Raw genomic sequence first — 21,843 nt, 5'->3', positions numbered from 1 at the left:
ATGCATGTTGTTTTAAAAGGTGTGGAAATGCTACATGAGTTTCAGATAGTTTAAATAAATAGAACATTAGTCTTACAATTTAACTATATTTTATTTTAAAATAAATGAAAGCAATGTGGTTTTTGTTTTAAAGCAGAAAATTATATTAAATCCTATATTAACAAAGATGTATGAAATAAGTCAAATGAAAAACTCTTAAGACTCCTTTAGGTCTTTTAACCCCCATCTTGACATAGTCTTGGTTTCACTTTAATGATGTGTGAATAATTGTAAATAACTCATTTTTAAAACTGAAATTGTACTATCAACCCTAAAAATATCGATCAACTCGACAAACAGAAACCAATCCCTCAAAAAACAGCAATTTCAAGCTGTTTAAACTATCTTAATGCAATACGTTAGCTCATCTCAGTCTGTTAAACTGCACAATAAAAATGCCAAGTGTTCCACTACGAACTATTACTAAATTGTCAAATATTAAGGCATACGACTGAGCTAAAAACGGCCTCGAGTTTGTTTTCATCTCTACTGAAACCCAAACCTAAAGCAGAAGTTCTGCTGCAACACCTGGAAACCGTGTATTCTGCAGACATGTAACAGCTGGCCATCAATTCACGGAACCCATTAGAGAGGTTTGTTTTGTTCTCTTTGCCAACACCTTCTTTGTGTGACTCTACAATGTTTTTAAACAATACGATTATTGACATAAAAGTCGTAAAAAACAGTAATAATATTCAGGGTCTGTGCTTCTTATTTTGTTAGCCAAGTTATGCAGCCACCGTGCTGCTAACTGCTACAGGTGTCTATTTAGCGTTATGTCATAGCTATCTATTATCCAAGTCTAACACAACCTTTCAGTCAGCACACTGACACATAATGACCTTACGGTGAATTTAGAGATTATTTCATAAACGAGAGGGGTTCATACATTATTGACTGCCGCAGCAGAAGTGGGGAATGTTACAGCTAATGTTACTCACTCAGTCAGTTGGCACAGCAGCAGCAGTCTTGACTGACACGCCGATGCACAATGATGTTTCCAGCACAAGCTCTTCCTGGGAACCTTTAAATGTCAGCAGGCTACAAGCTCCAGCTACCTTCTGCGACACCTGAGACTTCGCTAGCTACCTGGATAAACACAGGAAAAGGCAAAATGTGTCATGCTAGCATTAGCTGCCTAATGCTACCTAGCAAAATAGTTCGCGAGATGATGATGATGTGCTTTTTTCTCGTCGTGTAAGCGACGGCGTCTCTGTGCTAACTGCGCCCTAATCAGATCAGGGATAACCAGTCAACGACGACAAAGCGGAGCTGGCAGTTTTATCGAGATAACTTTCCATCCACAGCCTTGCTCCACGAATAATAAAAAGTAGGAATTTTGCTTGCTGGAGCTGAGCGCGCATGCGCGTCCGAGTAACTGACGAATTCCCTTTAATTCCAACATAACGAAACGAAAATATGCACAAGCTTGTCATACAGGGGTTAACTACCTTCGTATGTGTATGTGGGGTAAATTTGTGAGGACATTAATGAACCTCGTTTATTTCCACCCTTTTCTGTTGATTTTAAGGGGCAAGCTATGGTTGACGTGTCTTAGAGCGGTTCGTCCAAGTCAGCCACAAACAAACGTGTGCAAAGGGAGAGACCTTTTATTTTGATTTGCCTTTGTAACTCTCTGCTGTATAATAACTAAACATTTTATGCTTTCTTAAAATCTAATCTAAATACTCAGTTCCCACACAAACCTCATCAAGTTATATGTAAAAAGGTTAAGGTTCTAATTTCACAAAAATTAAAGGTGAAAACAGTAATATATGGTAAACTGCATAAGCAAAATAATTATTTGAACTCTTTAATAATTTGGTTCACAAGCTGCAATAAATTTTATAGGAATTATAAAATTATCAGTCACAGAACACAAACCACTCTGTGGAAGAGTGGTGAGAAGAAAGGCATACAATTCACATTTAAAGATTACTGTAGGCCATACAGGGGACACAGGAATCACGCTGAAGATAGCGATCTGGTCAAACGAGACCACAATTGCATCGTTACCCAACATGAAAAAACATTGTTTGGTGAAAAACTATTATGGAAGATGAAGGTGGAATCATCATGCTTGTTTTCAGGAGCACGTAACAGCTGACCTTTCAGACCTCTCAGGTCTTCTGGTTCTGATCTGCTTTGCATCCCCAGAACCAGAAGCAAGAGAGGAGAAGCAGCTTTCAGCATCTATGCACCAAAAATCTGGAACAAACTTCCAGAAAACTGTAAAACAGCAGAAACCCTGACTTCCTTTAAATCTCAACTAAAAACACATGTTTAGAATTGTATTTGAAATGTGATATGTAACAATGCATTGTTTATTCCATGATGCATGACTTTGTGTTTTTGTGTTTATGATGTAAAGCACTTTGAAATGCCTTGGTGCTGAAATGTGCTATTCAAATAAAATTTGATTGATTGATTGATTGATTGATCAGGGCTTCCTTCATATTAGTTTATATTAAAAAATAGGTGAAAATTACAGTATTCCTATCTATCTATCTATCTATCTATCTATCTATCTATCTATCTATCTATCTATCTATCTATCTATCTATCTATCTATCTATCTATCTATCTATCTATCTATCTATCTATCTATCTATCTATCTATCTATCTATATCTATCTATCTATCTATCTATCTATCTATCTATCTATCTATCTATCTATCTATCTATCTATCTATCTATCTATCTATCTATCTATCTATCCATCCATCTATGTTTTTTGTGTCTAAATAAAAAGGATTTCAAAAGTATGAAAAGTGAAAAGCTGAAATGTATTATCCAGAATTTTGTGGCCCCCATATTTTTTTTTATTACAAATCAAAGTTCCAGACACGTTTTGTTTTGTACTTATATTGAATATGCGTGAGATATTCACAAATATGGCATTATCTAACCGCCCCCGGGCACAAATATGAGATTATCGAGAACTCCCCCTGCTGGACATATCAGCGTATTTAGAAATGATTCAAAATGAAGAGTTGTTATCTGTGATTGATTAAAAGTTGAGCAAGTGCCTGTGCTTTTAGGTAAATACCTTAGATAAGTTAATGTTGTTCAAATTCTATCACCTGTTCTCTCTTTTTAGTTATGTTTGTAGTATTGATGTAGTACATTTGTGAAAAAAACAAAACAAAAGAAAAACAAAACAGGAAATACAAATTTAGAAAGTGTGAGGTAGATTGGCATAAGGGACACACTATACACATTTTTGTGGAATTAAATCAGTTTGATTTATACTTTCCTTGAAAAATTCTTTAGAAAATCTGTAAGTTGTAACATTTCTGATTTATGCAAACAGTGTTTCAAGTAAGAGCCATTCTGTTAAAAGAAATCTGACTGCCCAAAAGCATACATTCTTTGTGGGTTATTATGATTTCCTCCGGCAGCTGACTCATTTTGAATTTGCCTCATAAAATTATTCAGTGGAGCAGGAACCAAAGTGTGTGCCATAACAGACTACTCAGTAGGAGAGCCGAGAGCTTTCATAGTCGCAGCTGTGCAGGAGGAAGCTTGTTATTTCTGAAGAGTTAAAATAAATGTGAGCAGTCTAGATTAATAAATATATAGCATTTACTGATGACTTAGATTATGATATCCTTACAAGATGTTTACCATGTATGATTATAGTGAGAGCTCTACTGCCTTGCAGCATGAAGTCTTATTATTTTTTAATTAGTACACCAGATAAGTACACTAGATCCATCCATCCATCCATCCATCCATCCATCCATCCATCCATCCATCCATCCATCCATCCATCCATCCATCCATCCATCCATCCATCCATCCATCCATCCATCCATCCATCCATCCATCCATCCATCCATCCATCCATCCATCCATCCATCCATCCATCCATCTTCTTCCCCTGATACGGGTTCAGGTAAAAGCCTGAATAGGGAGGCCCAGACTTCCTTCTTCCCAGCCACTTGTTCCAGCTCCTCCAGGGGAATCCCAAGACGTTCCCAAGTCAGCCGAGAAACATACTCCCTACAGCGTGTCCTGGGTCTTCCCAGGACACGCTCAAGAGGTGTTCTGGAACGTGCCCAGAACACCTCACGAGGGAGGCGTCCAGGAGGCATCCTAAATTGAGATAATAAACCAGAAGAGGGCATAAATTTGTTCCTAAAATTTCTAGAATGCCTGAAAGAGTTACCTTAATTACAATATTGAAATTGATCACAACATTATATTTTGTAACAAACTCATTGTAAAAGAACAAAGTACATGATTAAATAATTGACTAACCAGTTAAATTGCAGCCTGTGGTCTTTCTGAATGCTGTCACTGTGCATGTTGCCCAGGTCACTCAGTCAATAAATATGAAAATATAGGCACCAACACCTCCCTCCCTCCTCTCATATAGATTATCATGCACACACAGTTTATGTTGCACTTAATAGAACTTAAAATTAATGTTACATAAACCACTTCAAAATATAAAAGGATATTTATAAAAATACAAAGGTATATTTGTCATTATAGCCTACTATATACCAAATTATATAGTAGGCTATATTTGTAGATGAAAACGGGTGTAATCGCTGTAGTTTCCTAAGCGTCAGGAAATTGCCACTCCATAAGTGAAATATGAATTGTCTAAACTATCACATACATGTTTTTTTCCATGAAGACTTAAGTTAACAACAGTTAATATTTGTAACATATGTTACTATTGTAAAATACAACATTTTCAGTGCTAAGATGAACAAGAGATCATTTGAAGTGCAACCTTATGTGTGTTCAGCTAGCCTCGTTGCTGTGGAAGTTCCTATCTCCGAGCTTCCGCTAAGCCACCATCGGGGGACAGGAAGTAAACTGTTGGACCGCTTTGCTTTTCTTCAGGACGGCGATGTAGCCACCAAAGCTAGCTATGATAACCAACAGCCGATGCCAATATGATTCCCTCTGCAATGTTTAACTTTTCCTGTTGACAAGAAAGCGACTTCAAAGAACAAACAGTAGCTGGAATAACTGTCGAGGTAACGTAAACAGTTTAAACCTTCCCAGTAACTACGGGACTCTATATGCTAAGCTCGGTGATGTTTTGGTGCAAACTTTATTGTTGCTAGCTTGTTTGATGGAGGGTCTTTATTTGTATGTCTTTAGCATATGAAGTGATGGCAAACCATGGGTGATGACTGAATTTATGCTAAATGCTGTTTGAAATGATTACTTATGAGGCGACAGCCGAACGATTCCTGTTTTTCATTAAAACTTCCTTGTTAGGATGTTTGATGAACTTTGTTTTGGCGTTCAACATTGCTTGATCAGCCTCATTCGACTGTGTGCGTTTCACTGACAACAACGTAGTATTGTGTTACAGTAATTTGTTAATACTTTTGATACATTCAATAACACACTTTCAACAACTGAGAATGGATCTCATTTTAATAAGCAGAGATGCTACTCACTGACACATTATTGATATTATCGTTTGTGTCAGTTGAGTTTATTTTCTTGCAAAGAAAATAAACCAAAAGGCATATCATTTTTATTTCGTCCATCGATGCATCAGAGAATAATCATCTATATGTCTGTATCCATCCATCCATCCATCCATCCATCCATCAACCCACCAAACCTTTTTCTTAAAAAAAGTTATGTAATTAGTAAAAATCATAACCCAGACATTGATCACAATGTATTTACATCTCACAGTCTTAGTGGAATGCAAACTTAACTCAGCAGTGATGTGACACAAAGTCTTCTCGTAGTTGATTGTAGCTGGAAGACTGGCCTTGTAAAAAAACTGATATTAGGATGATTTAAAATCTGGTTGACCAACCAGTGTGCTCTCTTTTTTCACCTCCAGAGGTAATGTTTTATTACGCAAGTATTTTTTATCCATGGAAATGCTTGTATTTTAAATAGAAATGATCTGCTATATTGTTCAGGAAGTCAGAAAAATGCATTGGAGTGGTAAATATACTGAAATGGAGAGGGTTTGGAATGTACTCCAGGTTTTCTGTATAAGTAAGAGGGCGACAGATTGTTTTCTGAATGCTGGAAATAATGAAAAACTATAAGAACCATATTTATCTAAATACTCTTATTTTCTCTGTGTTATCTTGTCACAGCTGAGCTGAGTAGCATGCTGGACGTGGGGAAGTGGCCAGTGTTTGCACTCCTTCCTCCTGAGGAACTACGGCTTATCCGTCAGGCTTGTGTCTTCGGTAGTGCTGCTAACGAAGCTCTCTATGTTACTGTCAATGATGAGGTAAGGCTCAGGCTTTAAGTAAAGGCACCTTAATCCTACTGTTTGAATGGAGGTGTGCTGGCCTGACTTGACAGACCTAACCTACTTTGAGGATATTGATTTGATTGTTTCTTTTTCATGTCAACAGAAGGGGAAAAAAATAATGCTTTAGGATCTTAGTACTCAAGTTGAGACGAGGGGCAGTTCTCGGCACAGAGATAAGCAGATAGAAGGAGACTATCTTTAGCCATATTGGCCTAATACCCTAGCATGCTCTATATTTAACCAACTATGCATCCATGTTTGTTCATTCCTACATGTGGACTAAACAGGTAACAGTTTCAAGCAAGCATACCTTTGTCCTGTAATTGGTAATATTTCTTTGGTGGCAGATTTGTATTATTATTATTATTATTATTATTCCCTAGTAAATGTGCCCCTTAAAGGTTATTGGACAATAATAGTAATAATAATAATAGTAATAACAGTAGTAATAATAATAAAATAATAATAGTAATGCAAAGATTATTATTTAATCTCGTACATTTTTGTACTCTTCTTCTAGTAGAACTTTTTTGTTGGGCAAAATTTCATTGTGTTCAGTGTTTTGAGATAGTGGAGGCTACCACTAACTAGCTGCTAATACACAAATTTGGATGAAGGGAAAAATATTAAAAGGAAGAGTAACTGTCTTTAACAGAAATAAGAAAATCACAATATCTACAGTCAATAGATTAATACCATTTCTCTTTCTTAAATTTATTCATAAATTTGTCTTAAATTGGAGTTGATGAAACCTGCAGAAACCGTATTTAAGAACCAAGACCAGTTGGTGCAATTCCTCCTCTTTATTTATATCAATAAGCTCAATAATGGCTATACCAACAAATCACATAACAAAATACATAAACCTTGATATAATTTACATTTATAATTTCCAGGCAGTAGCAGCATGTTATAGATTTTTATTTTAATTAAATTCTTATTGCTTCTTATTTCATACAAAAATTAGTTTCAAGATCAAAGACCTTTCAATCTCAGTCAGTACTGGAGAAATAATAAGTACTGTTTCTTTGCATCAGCATGACTTGAGCTGTGATGTTTGGTGTTTGCAGGTCTTTGCCTTAGGCACCAACTGTAGTGGCTGCTTAGGCCTCGGAGACCTTCAAAGCACTATTGAGCCGCGCAGGATTGATATCTTGTGCGGAAAGAAGATTGTGTCCCTGAGCTATGGTACAGGACCGCATGTGGTTATCGCCACTGCAGGTAATCAGTTCGCAACATAATACTTCAGAAAATCTTTGTTTGGCCTCTAGGTGAAATTGTGATGGAAGGTAGAGGAAGGGAAACCAAAACAAATAACATGTTTTTACAGTGACTTCTAAAAGTATTCATGTTGATATTTGTCACATTTTGTACTGCAGTGATTATTTGTGAAGTGAAATTGCACTTTTAAGTCTTGTTGGTGTGTCTCTACTTAGAACATTTGGAGATTGATTTCTATGTGTGTTTGTAAATGGCATGTTTCTGGACTTTGACTGTACCATTGCAATACATAAGCATGGCTTCACATAAATCTTTTTCATTGTAAAGATGGAGTTTATGTTAAAGGATTTTTCCTAAGCATCCTGAGCATAATACTAAGGATGAGCACTGCAGATGTCACGATCGGACAGCAGGGAAGCGGCAGGGTTAAAACCTCAGACATGTTTTTTTTTTTTTTTTTTTGCAGGTTTACTCTGATCAGATTCCTAGTACAGCTGAAGAAATTTCTTGTCAAAACATAACAGTACTGCCACCACCATATTTCACCATGGGAATTATGTTTAGAGCAATGTGCTGTGCATTTAGCATCGGATGGCTTTCTTTCAATGATGACTTTCTTGCCTGTCTTCCATAATCATAGTAAAGTATGCTTAATAAAAAATGCACATCAAAGTTCTGACTTTTTTTTTTCAGTTAAAAAATGAGAAATACAAAAATAGTGTGTCTTGTGATTCAGTTCACAAATTTGCACAAATTTGTCCATCATGTAAAATTCCAATAAAATACATTAAAGTTAATATTTGTAGTGTGAGAAGATACAGTGAGAGTCATGGGGTATCAATAGTTTAACATTGCATTGTTTGTACTACCAATTCCATCTAAATGTTTAAAATTTATAACTATATAAAGGTGCAGCTATTTATTAAGCTAAAATAAGTCACATTGAAATAGTTAATTTTGTTTTAAATTTAAATTCACAGTAATTTGAATTACAAGACAAGATTGTTGTTGTGTGTATGTTTGTATGTGTGTTTCTTTTATTCTCACAATTTGTTTTCTCTATAAAAAGTGTCTTAAACTTCTTTTTCTTGCTTATCGGTTTCGAGCTCTGTTAATCTGATTTTATCTGCTGCATATGTTGGGTACAATGCCAGACCTCAGCCATAAATCATTTGACTTGGATTACTTCTTATCTTGTGTTTAGAAAATATTAACCACTTTGACAGCATAAATACAAGTTTTCCTGCTGCTGTGTAGATGGGGAGGTGTTCGCCTGGGGTCACAATGGCTACAGCCAGCTGGGAAATGGGACTACCAACCATGGTCTGACCCCTGCCCTGGTCTCCACCAACCTCATCAGCAAGAGGGTGACAGAAGTGGCCTGTGGCTCCCACCACACCATTGCGCTCACAAGTGATGGAGAGGTAAGTCTTCCCCTTGTCTTTTCATTTTTTGTAGTGCTTTGTCTGCATTTTTTTGGACTGTGAACTTTTTTTTCATCTGTAACCAGGTGTATGCGTGGGGCTACAACAACTCGGGCCAAGTAGGATCTGGGTCAACTGCCAATCAGCCAACACCACGTCGGGTTAGCAGCTGTCTGCAGAACAAAGTAGTGATCAACATAGCCTGTGGCCAGCTCTGCTCGATGGCTGTCCTGGATAATGGAGAGGTACCACAATGTGCTGCTTTCATATGAGAATAATACCTTTACACTAGTGTGTCCTATGTACTGAAAGGACACACTATCAATACATAAACCAAAAACTAAGTTATGTTGTTGAAATTTTATGACCATCATTTCTACAGTATTTTATAATATGGTTTAAGATTATTTTATAATGCACCTCATACGTGTTTTCTGTAGATTTACGGTTGGGGCTACAACTGCAATGGACAGCTGGGTTTGGGAAACAACGGAAATCAGCAGACTCCATGCAGAATCGCTGCTCTGCAAGGTGTCAACATTGTGCAGGTAAGAATCCAAAGTGTCAGAAACTTTTATAAAGGTTTTTAAAATATTTTTTATGAATGTATTGTTCACTTCCTAATTTAGGTGGCATGTGGCTATGCGCACACATTGGCTCTTACGGATGAGGGATTTGTTTATGCGTGGGGAGCCAACTCCTATGGACAGCTGGGAACTGGCAATAAAAGTAACCAAGCGCTCCCCATCCTAATAAATACAGACAAGGAAAGGTCAGTAAATTGTTTGCACTGTGTTGTTAAGTAATCACATCACCTTACTGGAGCCTCCATTTCAATGAGGGTTATTGAGTCGAAGCAAATTATTTTCACATGTAAAATTATCCTTATAGTGCCTTGCAGAAGTATCCATACCCACTGAAATTTGTAACACGTTTTTATAACGTTTTGTCATGTTACAAAGACAAATGTAAGTGTCCCAATGGAGTTTTTTTATGTAGTAGAAAAAAGCAACTTTTGTATGTGTGATAAGACAAAATCAAATCAAATTAAGTCTGAAAAGTGTGCCATGCAATTCAGTGAATTTGCATTCAGCCCTCTTTTAATAAATGAAATCCAGAAATTTGTTTCTGAGTGAATCAAATTTCCATCAGAAGTCACACCCACCCAGATATGACCACAAAAACAAGGAGGGAATTAATAACAGAAGCAATCAATCCATTCTTTCTCCGAAGGAGCTGCAGAGATCCCCAGAGAATCTGTCGACAAGACAGTCATTAATTGGATGTTCAAAAAAAATCTGACTTCTGCAAAAAATATTGTAGCATAAACTTTCTGGGCTTTATAAAAAATTGCAGTGGATTACAAACGTATAACATTCCTAATGTTTAAAAATTGCAAATAATTTTATCTTTATGTTATAGCGCATGAAATTCCAATAAAAATATTAAAGCTTGTGGCTATAATATAAAACATGTACATTTAAAGTATAAGAGCACTTTGCAGGGCACTGCAGCTTAGAATTGTTCTCCTTACGTTAGAAGGTTGAACTGGATTTGAATTGAGATTTTCTACCCAGGATGGTGGAGGTAGCTGCCTGTCACACCAGCCACACGTCAGCTGCTAAGACGCAGAGCGGGCAGGTTCTGATGTGGGGTCAGTGTCGAGGTCAGGCCGTGTCCAGCCCTCATCTTACCCACTTCAGCAGCACTGATGACGTGTTTGCCTGCTTCGCCACACCGGCTGTCACGTGGCACCTTCTCTCAGTAGGTAAGACTCCTGCAGAAACAGAAATAAAAAAAAAAACAGGCTCCCAGATGTCCACAGATCTTAATAAGTCAGGCATTTAGCTGAATACTTAAAATTGTTCTCATTGCCATATTTCCCCTCTTGACCTTTTTAGAAGAAGGGGTCTGCCGGGTACCAGTACTCCTCAATAATTAAGGGATATTTGTTGAATACTTCAAATTGCTGCCTTAGTTATCTTTAACCTTTCACTTGTTAGAGATACTCATTCAGGAGGCACATGTTTTTGTGTCATAAGTACAAATTCCTGGAAGTGGTCTAAGAAATAAACAGGAAATCCTGTTTCCTCACGGTGTCAAGCAAGTGTTTATGAACTCTGCTTTCAACAGTGTTACTTTTGGTTTACTGCCCATTTTGTGAAGCTAATGGCACCCAACAGTTAAATTACAAATACACTCTCATGTGTGCAACATTTACGATTATTTTCATATGCAATTTTTATTTTATTACCCATTCAGCCCCAATGTTGAGTGCAAGCCCCTACAAATAAATTCATATTTATTTGTAGAAATAAAGAAATTCAGGATTTCTTAATTCAGATAATTGACTTAATATTATAATTAATATAAATTACAATAATAATTGTAACTGATGGAAGATAGAAATTTATACCTTTTAAGTTGATGACAATCACAGAAATATTTTTATTAGCCATAACTTCCTGTTTTGCAAAGACGTCAGGAACTATGGAAAACGATCCTGGTCAAGAACCCATATTTTATTTTGGCTTCACTCGAAATGAGCAAGATGGGAGAGTAGATTTAAACAAAAATTTGAAAGTTTACTGTTGGAGAATCATGGAATCTGACTGTGTGCAGTGACCAAGTCAGATGAGGCTTTAAAATAAAGATAAAAACATTGAAGATAACCTCTTGTGTTTTTTGCCAGATGGAGATGACTACCTGACAGTTGCCCAGTCTTTGAAGAAGGAGTTTGACAGTCCAGAAATTTCTGACCTTAAGTTTTTAGTTGATGGGAAGTGCATATATGTTCACAAAGCTCTTCTGAAGATCAGGTAGGAAAAATTAAAAGGTCATTTGATTGATGGTTGTTTTGTTTTCACACTTTTCGTAAACTGACTTGAACTCTTTAGATTCAAAATTTAGACAGATTTACTACAATTTACAAGTCGTCTAGAGTGTGTTGTTTGGTGAGAAGTGCTATAGCTGGAGTGTTTATGAGTCAAATATTTGCAGCAATTTCTTTCCTTTTGTCCTCTGTCCAGGGATTTGTTCTTGTCACATGAGGGCTCAGATGTTTTCTTATTGTTAGAAACGTTATATGATATTACTGATTGATAGATAATTGTACATAGATGATATCAACAAAAACAGCAGAGCACACATTCTATAAAAACAAATTGAGCATGAACTCCTGAACTTGAACAGTATTTGCTGGACAGTGTTCCCTGTCAGTAAAGGGGAAGCGGAGAGCAGCCTATTGTTTCCCGTGTTTCTTTTTATAACCACACTTGAAAAACACAGTGTGTGCATTCCAGTCCCTTGCTCTTTTGCACTGTCAGGAGGAAGGAGCCGGACTGTCTGCACAGTCAACAAAGTGCACACACTCGCACAAATAATGCCTGGGGCGCAAAACCTCTATTTTGACCATATCTCATGCTAACATGTTAAAGACACTTTAGAGACGAGGAGTCTGTTGATTGTTCTCCTGTATCCCTGGGAAGCAATGACAGCAGCTGTGTTTATGGCCAGTTGAGGCTGATGGTGAAGGGGGCAGGCGAAAGTCAAAAAAAGTGTCTAAAGTATCATAACAGACTGAAAAATATAGAGCGTTATAACATAGAAGATGAAGGACAAAGATGTCATGCTAAGAGTGCACCAATTGCAGCTTTCTAGTTATCAATTTGCTGATTTCAATTTTGTCCAATAGCATTTTTTTTGTTGCTAAATATAACCAGAAAATTGCTAGGTTGGTAACAATGGGGTGGCTATTGTTTGGTCAGTCAATCAGCCATCTGACACAGCAAAACAAAATGGTGGAGTGGCTGATTTTCAGACTTTTGCAAAGATGGATACGATTAATTTTTAGCGTAAGTATTGGCCGATCTCCCAAAAATTATGGAAATTGGGCCAATTTATTAATAAGTCCATTTTTTGGTGAACTTCTGCTTTTTTTATTCTTTGAAAATACAAAGACAAAAGCAATTCTAAAGGCAAACTTACATTGCATGTTCTTCATCATGCAAACTAAATATTATGTCATTTTTTTTAAAATCTAAAGTTTATGATCTCTCTATAAACCTTTGCAAAGACAGTTGTGTAAACCCAAAAAAATAATCAAACATTCAAAAACAAACAATAAATGTACCTTTGATGGCATTTTTGCTATAGCAATGCATTTGATGAAAAGTGAAATGATGTTTCCACCTGCTACACAGGGGCAATCTGTTGCTGTGAATTGTAGAAATTATTTCCTGAAGTATGTTCTTTATGACGACGGAGATGTTGGATCGAGCTCGGCTGTCCCTGCTGTGCGTCATGGAGCAGATGTGACGGGTTGTTTGTTTGGTAATGTCACGTTCCTTCCTGGCATAGACGTCTCCAGGCTGAATCCCGTGATTCTTTATGAGAGAAGTTATTGACACTGCTGCTGCTCCCCCAGCAGACCACAGCTCAGAATATACTGAATATAGTTTCTGTCTGAGATATGAGGACGATTTCCACCATTTTACAGCAAACATGAGAGGATCTGTAGTCTGTAGGCTCATTTGATTCTCACACACGGCTTGAGTTTTGATTCCCCAGTCAGGCGTTATTCAGCATAGCTTAAAGCACATCTTATGCCATTTTGATATTATTGATTTGTTTCAACACATCACAAAGTAACATAAGCAATAAAAGAATATACCTTTTCAATATTTTTGTGCGTCTTAATAATTTATCCATTCATTAAACTTGCTCAGTTTCGTAGGCACAAAATAATTGTTGAAAACCTTCATAGGTGTTAATAATAAATGCAACAACAGGCATATTGAATACAAAATGCGTGAGAAATATACTTCAATGCTGTATCAATAACAAAATTGCAGCACAGTTGCCTCAGTATCAAAATATTTTTGTCACAATATCTACATGTAGAACATTCATGAGAGATTTGGATACTGCAAGATTTTCCTGAAATGTGCAGCCATAATATTTCCATCAGAAACAAAGTTGTTTCATTTTTGAATGAGCAGCAAACTGGCTGCTTTGATGTATCAATAACAAAGCTGTTGCAATTTACAATTTTTCTTTCAAGTTTTGTAGAGAAATCTGACTTGACTGCAGTAAACAGTCCAGTGTAACATCAAGCAAAACTGTTTTTCATATCCTAATTTTATCATTAGATTCTCTAACCAGATTGCACTAAATGCAGACACTAACATCCAGTCGAGTTCAGCAGTTAACAGAAATTTGCATGTAGTTTTGCATGATTTTGCAATTGTGTTCCCTTCAATAGCCAACTGATCCAAATGCAGAATGGCTTTAAGTCCCAGAGCAAAATGTTTTTTTTTTTCTTGTTTTTTTTTTTTACTGTTTTAATTAAGAGAAAACTCCAGGTTCTGAACCATTTAGGCAGTACTTGGAGCTTTAAAAGTGACCAATCATGCTGGGAGGAAGATTATGTCTCCAAATTGCTTTTTAATGAGAATTTGAAGATAAAACAAAAACAGACAGATATAAAAAATGTTTCAGATTCTGAAATTACTACGTGTGTTTCACCATTTATATTGCTCGCCTGTAGTTTTATCACAGCAAGACAAAAACAGTTGTGTACGATTGCATCCAGGTAATTTATCTTCAACAAAGTAAAGTGTTTTGTTTTTATTGTGGGGTAGTGTGTGTGTTTGCTTGCCACTTCCTCCTTGCATTTTCACACAGAATGTCATCATGGTCCACTTGCTGCCTTATCATGTTTGCTGCATCTGAGTGAATCTAAGCAGACTATTTCTCTTGATGCAATTCTCAAATAGTCCAGACACTTTTTCTTTTGTTAAACCAAAACTAAAGAGTAAACTATGAGGAATCATTCATTTTGGGTGTGGCATGCTTTCCTTAATTTTCTGCATTTTCAGTCTTAGCTCGTTTCTAGCTTTCCTACTATAACTCCTCCAGTACTGCCCTGTCAGTACTGCCATGTTTTTTCCCCATCTGATTCAACCTTGTTGTCCTTGAGGCTTCTGAATGCCTCGTGCCCAGCTGTGATCCCTTTTGTATTTGGTCTTTTGAAGTCTAGGAATTGGTTTGATCTTGAGGCACACTGGAATCTTGTGAATAATCAGACTGAGCTTTGACTCATGAACAGCAGCTATGTTTATGTAATTTGTAACAGATAAGCAAACAAATGTTCAGTTACTGCTCTGTTATCTTTCTTCCTGTCATAATAGTAGTCTGTTCTTCTTTGTCCCTCTCTAGGTGTGAGCATTTCCGTACTTTGTTGAATGAAACCGATGAAGATGCTATAGAAATTCACCAGTTCTCATATTTAGTGTACAGAGCCTTCCTGGAGTATCTCTATACAGACAGTATTAACCTGCCACCAGAGGATGCTATTGGTAAGCATAAACTTGGATAGATGTGGTTTAAGACCAGATCATGGTGGTATATATACCTCGTGAATTCATTTAGATTTCAACCACAAGCCCTTTGTGCTTCATGCCGGTTGTATATTTAGAACTAGAAGACTGCAGCATGTAAATTTTTTATTAACATTAGTCAAAAATTAATTTGAAATTAGCAAAAGAACATGCTTTTCAATGCATGTTTCTGAGCAATATTTGCTTGTTTTTGCATTAGTCACAATTGTGTGACTAATGTGTTTTTGATTAATTTTCTTTAGGTTCTGTTACAAAATAAAAATCTGTTACCTAAAACCAAAAAGTCAAATGTAATTCTGGTTATTTAACAAAAAATATATATACAGCAAAAGTTCACAAAAGTTATTACGTTTTTAGAAGTGATGCACACATTTTTGTTATTGTACTAACAGCTGAGTTAATACTTTGTTTTGTGCTTTAGAGTTTCTGCCAACTTTGAAAACATTTAGTGCACTTTGCCTTTCTTGTATAATTTTTCCTGCTAAATTCTGAAGCACTAATTTAGTTGGCCCCTTTGTGAGCTTTCAGTTGAAAAAAGTTTTCCCATGTGTTGAAATTTTGGTTATTGACTATTGAGGATTTTGAAATAGTTGAAGACTGCTTATGCAGCAGTTCTGTTTTGTCTCCTCACAGTCTTTCCCTTCCCCCAAACCTCCACCCATCACAGCCAAAATACCTTTATTTCAAACAAGACAAAATACAGGAACAATATCTCGCTCTTCATCATTAGTTTCCACTAAATACCTTGTTGGTATGGCACTTTAAATTTAATTAATATCAAATCAAATTTTATTTGTATAGAATATTTCAGCAACAAGGCATTTCAGACTGCTTACTATCATAAAAATACAAAGTCATACAACACAGTCAGCAAATGAAACATTACATGTCTGCTAATGCAGCTTTAACATTAGAGAAACTAATGTTTATGATTAGCACTTTAGGGTTTGCGCAACTGACTTTTTAGTTAGCACAGAATGTTGTATTAACATAAAAACATTTTTGATGTGGAAGTGTGGCCTTAGTGAAAAGTATGTTTAATGCTTGTTTGTTTTTAAGCCAAATGTCAGCTGAGGTTTTTCAGAGATTAAATTACACACAGGTGGAGACAGTAGGTCTATCTGTTGATCCTGGACGCAGCTGTCGGGGTTTGATCTTTGCCTCCCTTTGGTTTCTGCTCATTTCCTGCCTGATCTGGCTTAAAAAAATTATACGCATCGAGATGTTAATACTAATAAAGAAACTTCTAAAGGGCATTGTGGTTTTAATTAGGGGTATTGTAGTAAAAAGGGCTACAATCAAATGCAGTTGAAGATTTTTAATTGGAAAAAACATTAATTTTCTTCTATTTCACAATCAGGCACTATTTACATATGTTTATCTTTTCTATCAAAAGATAAATATAAATCCTTGTAAAATGTACAAAATTGTCAATGGTGTCATAACATTTCTTAAACCGAAATAGCTGTAAATATACTCAGATGCTGTGAATTCGTTTCTTCTATTTGCAGGGTTGCTCGACTTAGCAACGTTTTACCGAGAAACGAGGCTCAAAAGATTGTGTCAGGAAACTATCAAGCGGGGCATTTCTGAAGAGAACGCCATCACTCTGCTTTCTGCCGCCGTCAAGTATGAGGCTCGGGTAAGATCACTGCAGAGCGTTGGCAGGGGGGTCCTGCACAGTAGCCTCTAGTCACTCATACTCCTCAGCACTCACCACATAGCCCTCTTCGTTTTTAGGACCTGGAGGAGTTCTGCTTCAAGTTTTGTGTCAACCATCTAACGGCTGTCACTCAGACCCAGGCTTTTGCAGACATGGATCATGACCTGCTCAAGAACTTCATTAGTAAGGCAAGCCGCTACGGGGCCTTCAAAAACTAAAGCGCCCCTGTGGCAATGGATTCTTGACAATATGTTTTAATTCTGCAAAAGGGGAGCCGACCAAAGTAAACATTGAGCTGTTTAGCTCTGCAAAGACGTATTGCCGGGGATGTAAACACTGAAGAGGCAAGTGGTTTTGGGTCACAGTGGCTATCTGATCCTGCCGTGTTACTACTCTAAGCCTTGTCCAAACATGGTGAAGTGGCACAGAAGCATTGGGTTACTCTACTAATCTGGCCTTAACATGAAGAAGTGCAGCAGAGGTTGCAGTTTGTCAGACGAGCATATCTAAGAACAAGCTTAACTGCGCCTCCATCTGCCTGCTTTAAAACAGACATACAACAAGCATACAAATGGATGCCTATTGCTTAAACTGCTGTATGGTTATTTACATTTATCCTTATACATAATCAATTTAAGGACTTTTAATCGCAAACTTCCAAATTCTGCTGGAAGCTTCGACTGAACTACAAAGCAATCAGCGAAAAATATATCAGCCCTTCTTATTCTGCTGCAACTTACACATCACTCAGTCGATATCTATCAGAGATACATGTGTATATACTGTATATATGTTTTCTGTTTTTACACTAATGTAAAGCAAAAGAAGGCAAGTGTGGTGATTAGAAATAGTTCCATCATGTTGGGTGATCCAGTGGAAAGCTTCATACTCTGTTGTTTACCTAATCTAAGCTTATGAAGAGCAGAAAGTAGTGCAGAGTTGATGGAGAACCAATCACTGCTCATAAATAAATTACTAAAAAGTTAATTATCATAAAACTTATATTTCTTTTATATTCCTTATGTCATTTGGATGCCTTGGTTCTCATAATTTTGAAAAGTCAGAATTTTACAAAGCGTCCAAACTGTTCCGCTTAGAATGCCCTACAAAGTATTTAGTAACTCTATAATTATTGGCATCTCTGGTAAAGATGTGTTCAAAACTCTTGAATTGAAGGATTAACATGGAGAAACTGTGATTGCATTCTTTGTTGAGGTTCTCTAACCATAAGCTTTGAAATGAGTTTTTCTTCTTCCTTTCTTACTGTTGGTTCTGTATGCATCTACTGTTGTTTGTATGTTGAAGTTGTTTTAAACTTTTGGAAGGTTATCTACTGTCCTGTTGCCATTTTATGACATTAGCACACATCTAACTTACTTAAATGAAATGTTCTTTTGTTTTCCCCACTTTAAAGATGGACTTTGAAAAAAAAAGAGCATGAACAAAACAGTAACTTAATAATTACTGTATGCATAGGTATACAGTATGCATACCTACTGTAGAGGTATGCATTGAAAATTCATAGTTTGCATCATTTTTGACTATGCAAACAAACAAGGCATATTTTGGAATTGCAACTATGACAATAACAGATATATATATATATATATATATATATATATATATATATATATTTTTTTTTTTTGTCTTTTGGTATCTGATTTCCATTTTCTGACTCAACTTTACAAAAAGCTTCCCAGACACTAATTTGAGCAAATTTCAACTTTATTTAAGAATTATAAAATAATGTATAACAGCACTCAATAGGTTTTCTAACCTTCACTTTTTTCAAGCAGAGGTTATGTCACACTGTATGTGAGAAAGCCATTCCTCTGAACTGCTGAATCTCTCTTTTTTTGCGCTGAACATCTTGCTATCACTCACTCTTTCGCAGCCTGAAGGAGCTACAGACATTTCTTGACAATACAAATACAACTTTTTACATTTCTGTTTCCTCTGATTTATATTTTAAGCACAATCCTGTTTTTGAAAATAGCTAAATTTGAGTATTCTTTTCATATCAACAGCATCCCACACAAAAAAGGTTTTATTATCTTGACCTGGCATCTGGTGTTTTCAGTTATTTGAAAAATAACACATTTTTCTTCCCATTTCTGGCTAGTCAGAAACAATCAAGTTGAAAATCATCTATCAGTTTCCTGCCAATTATTTGCTAGAGCTCCTTCTTCTTTTTCTCAAAATCAAAAACCAAAAAGCCACATCTACATTGCCTCTTCACCCTGGGTGACACTAATTGTAGAGGATGCTATATGTTTGACATCTCTAATTCAAAACAGTTTGTATGGTAATTTCACCTTTAATGAACAGTTTTACCACATTTTTTATTGTTTACTAATTTATGCCATCAGAACATGTTACAATTGTTGAGCAATTGTTTGCTAACACTTGGCCAGAATGGAAAAGAAATGTTTTTTTTATGCATAAATTTACTTGTAATGAGCTTTATATGATGTGAACTGTGCAGCTGGAAATTGTGCTTTACTCACAACAAACATGACAAAATCCATGTTTACTGTTGCTGTGTGGATGAAGTTAAATAGAAATGTCTTTTTTTGGGTATGTTTACACAAATTTGTTTTTGTAATTGTTATGAATGTTATTGTTAAATTGTTGTCTGCAGGTGTTTTTTTACAGTAATATATCTCTTACATCACCTTATGGTAACAGGTACTGATAGTATTGTTTCAATAGGCAATTTATATTGTTTAGAAAAATTGGATATAAAGAAATATCAGCTTGCTTTTACTTTGTATGATTGATGCTGATAATGTCTGATAGACATGCTGAAATAAATAACATAATCATAAATTATTGTTTTTTTTTCTTATATTTATTTGTACTGGATATTTATTTATCCAGTACAATCCACTAAAAAGCAGCCTCATACCGTGATGTTTCCACCTTTAAACTCTACTGTTGATACAGGTTGATATAAAATGCGTTGAGATTTTTACTTCAGACTAGGTGTGCAGTGACATCCACACGGAGCAATTTCTGTGTCACCTAACCCGAACATATTGTCCCAGTGTTTAATGGGATTACACCCATTTCTGGAAGACTGATTTTCTGTAACATTCCTTCCTGTTTTAATAAAAGTGACAGAACAGCATGTTTTTTTTTTTTTTAATTCCATCCCCTGTTACTTTTTGTAGTAACTTTCAGGAATCAGGAGGTAAAGAATGGGTTTCATCCAGACAACAATTTGCATACATTCATTTGATATGGGTGACATTGTCTCGAACTGCACGTTTTGAATGTGATCTGTCAGTGAAGAGAGAGATTGTTTGATTTGCAGTCTGCTTTCAAATGCACATTTTATTTTAGAAGGGTTCAATCAGTTGGATGCAAAACTTTAACTTGAACCATTTTGACACATTTATGCCCAAGTGATATTCTGAGAAATGTGCAGATAGAATGCACAAGTGTACACATTTGAGAACTCACTGTTTTTTGCAGTGAGTGGACATGCAGACAATGGCTCCAAATGGATTTCCTTTATTTTCTAAATTTCTTTAAAACTTATATTCTCTATCAAATTAATGAACACAATTTTACTTTTTGTATTATTTGCATCTCCGGATTACAATGAAATAATTGAAATGTCAGTATAAATACAATATATTTATTGAGACCCGGTTTGATTGGTAAATGAAAGGATGCTCTTTGAACAATAACAAAAATACAACAACTTGCATTTAGCTGAACTAAATGTTCAGCTTGCTATGAGTGGTGTTGTCATTTAGGCAGGAAGTGGTTGCAGTGACTAGTGATGTTTCAACAACCTGGCACATGCATTCACTCTCATATTGTGCAAGATTCTTTCTGGACCAGTAATGTTTTGCATGTCTGCCTGCAGTTTTCCTGATGTGTGCCGTGAAGTGTCTTGACATCAACTAGCTTTGTAGTGCTTTAATTCCATCCTGGTTATTTTAATGTTGAAATTTGGAGATGAGGTCATTGAACATGTGAGCTAGAATTCTTTGTACCTTTTCCAGTGGAAATGATCGCATTTTCATAGTGAGCCTTAACACAAAGCAGGAAATATTTGGGAGTACCCACATTTGATCGTGCAGTTGCTTTATTCAAACGGCCGCTCCCAAAGCAATTGACTCATTTACTAACAGCAAACATGAAATGTTTTTTTTCTATTCAGTTAAGAGTGAATACCTAATACTATTCATATTTAATTCCATATGTTTATCACATAATTTTTTTTATTTTCTGCTCTGTATTACATTTAAAGGGGAATATATATTTTTTTAGGAATATAGTGAAAGCAACATAATAAACAAGACAAAAATTATTTTTTTTCTAAATAAAGCACATAAAATGATCTTTAAAAAATATAAAGCTACTCTACCATTAATCAGCATATCACATACCATTGCCAATAAGGAAGTTCATCCAACTGCCTAGCTGTCCTAAAATCTTGTTGAAACCTGTTGATCTGGCAGAGTGTAACTGACACTCTGCCAGCTCTTTAATCAAGTAGTCCAGTACAGTGTTTTGTGACTTTGACACATTACGTCAGGTTGGACGTATATTGCTAAAAAAACATTATCCATAGCTTTGAGTGTCTGATGGAGCTCAGTTCAATCTATCCTCCAAAAATCTGAAAGAGAATATAGTACGTCTACAAACCAATAAAACACTATGCTGAGTGGCATGAAGAAAAACACTGTTAAAATGACCGTTTATTTGTAGAACAAAGTGTTCTGCTCTGGTTTGTTGATGGATTGCATTTGAGTATTTTAACCTGGCATGTAAAATTGTGATGGCAAAAACCCATCCCTTCAAATCAGTGTGAACACATT

At 36.0% G+C, this 21,843-nt stretch overlaps 2 protein-coding genes across 5 annotated transcripts in view; one reads left to right on the top strand and one right to left on the bottom strand.

Moving 5' to 3' along the window:
* The window catches only part of fndc3a (fibronectin type III domain containing 3A), a 56,046-nt gene extending 51,172 nt beyond the window's left edge, over window positions 1-4,874 (bottom strand). Inside the window, exons 1-2 of one of the 3 annotated variants that reach the window (XM_055027731.1) lie at window positions 4,788-4,874; window positions 981-1,128 (exon numbers count right to left, since the gene is read on the bottom strand). The gene's annotated coding sequence lies outside the window, so the exon portion shown is untranslated. Of the gene's footprint in view, window positions 1-980; window positions 1,458-1,490; window positions 1,506-4,787 lie in introns of those variants that run through there. The other 2 variants (XM_055027733.1, XM_055027734.1) reach the window with 2 other exon arrangements.
* A 54-nt stretch (window positions 4,875-4,928) lies between these two features.
* The window catches only part of rcbtb2 (regulator of chromosome condensation (RCC1) and BTB (POZ) domain containing protein 2), a 24,317-nt gene continuing 7,402 nt past the window's right edge, over window positions 4,929-21,843 (top strand). The window contains exons 1-12 of one of the 2 annotated variants that reach the window (XM_055027739.1): window positions 4,929-5,037; window positions 6,136-6,275; window positions 7,370-7,520; window positions 8,778-8,944; window positions 9,031-9,189; window positions 9,385-9,492; window positions 9,574-9,716; window positions 10,522-10,712; window positions 11,637-11,763; window positions 15,164-15,303; window positions 16,857-16,987; window positions 17,086-17,191. In XM_055027739.1, the coding sequence (XP_054883714.1) occupies window positions 6,150-6,275; window positions 7,370-7,520; window positions 8,778-8,944; window positions 9,031-9,189; window positions 9,385-9,492; window positions 9,574-9,716; window positions 10,522-10,712; window positions 11,637-11,763; window positions 15,164-15,303; window positions 16,857-16,987; window positions 17,086-17,191 (1,549 nt within the window). In that variant the 5' untranslated portion in view covers window positions 4,929-5,037; window positions 6,136-6,149. Of the gene's footprint in view, window positions 5,038-6,135; window positions 6,276-7,369; window positions 7,521-8,777; window positions 8,945-9,030; window positions 9,190-9,384; window positions 9,493-9,573; window positions 9,717-10,521; window positions 10,713-11,636; window positions 11,764-15,163; window positions 15,304-16,856; window positions 16,988-17,085; window positions 18,595-21,843 lie in introns of those variants that run through there. The other variant, XM_055027738.1, reaches the window with a different exon arrangement.

Source organism: Poeciliopsis prolifica, unplaced genomic scaffold (genome assembly GCF_027474105.1).
Source record: "Poeciliopsis prolifica strain line A6 unplaced genomic scaffold, Auburn_PproV2 SCAFFOLD004, whole genome shotgun sequence".
Classification (NCBI taxonomy): domain Eukaryota; kingdom Metazoa; phylum Chordata; class Actinopteri; order Cyprinodontiformes; family Poeciliidae; genus Poeciliopsis; species Poeciliopsis prolifica.
The sequence above is the reverse complement of the archived record's forward strand: the minus strand, read 5'-3'. Positions and strand labels throughout refer to the sequence as shown.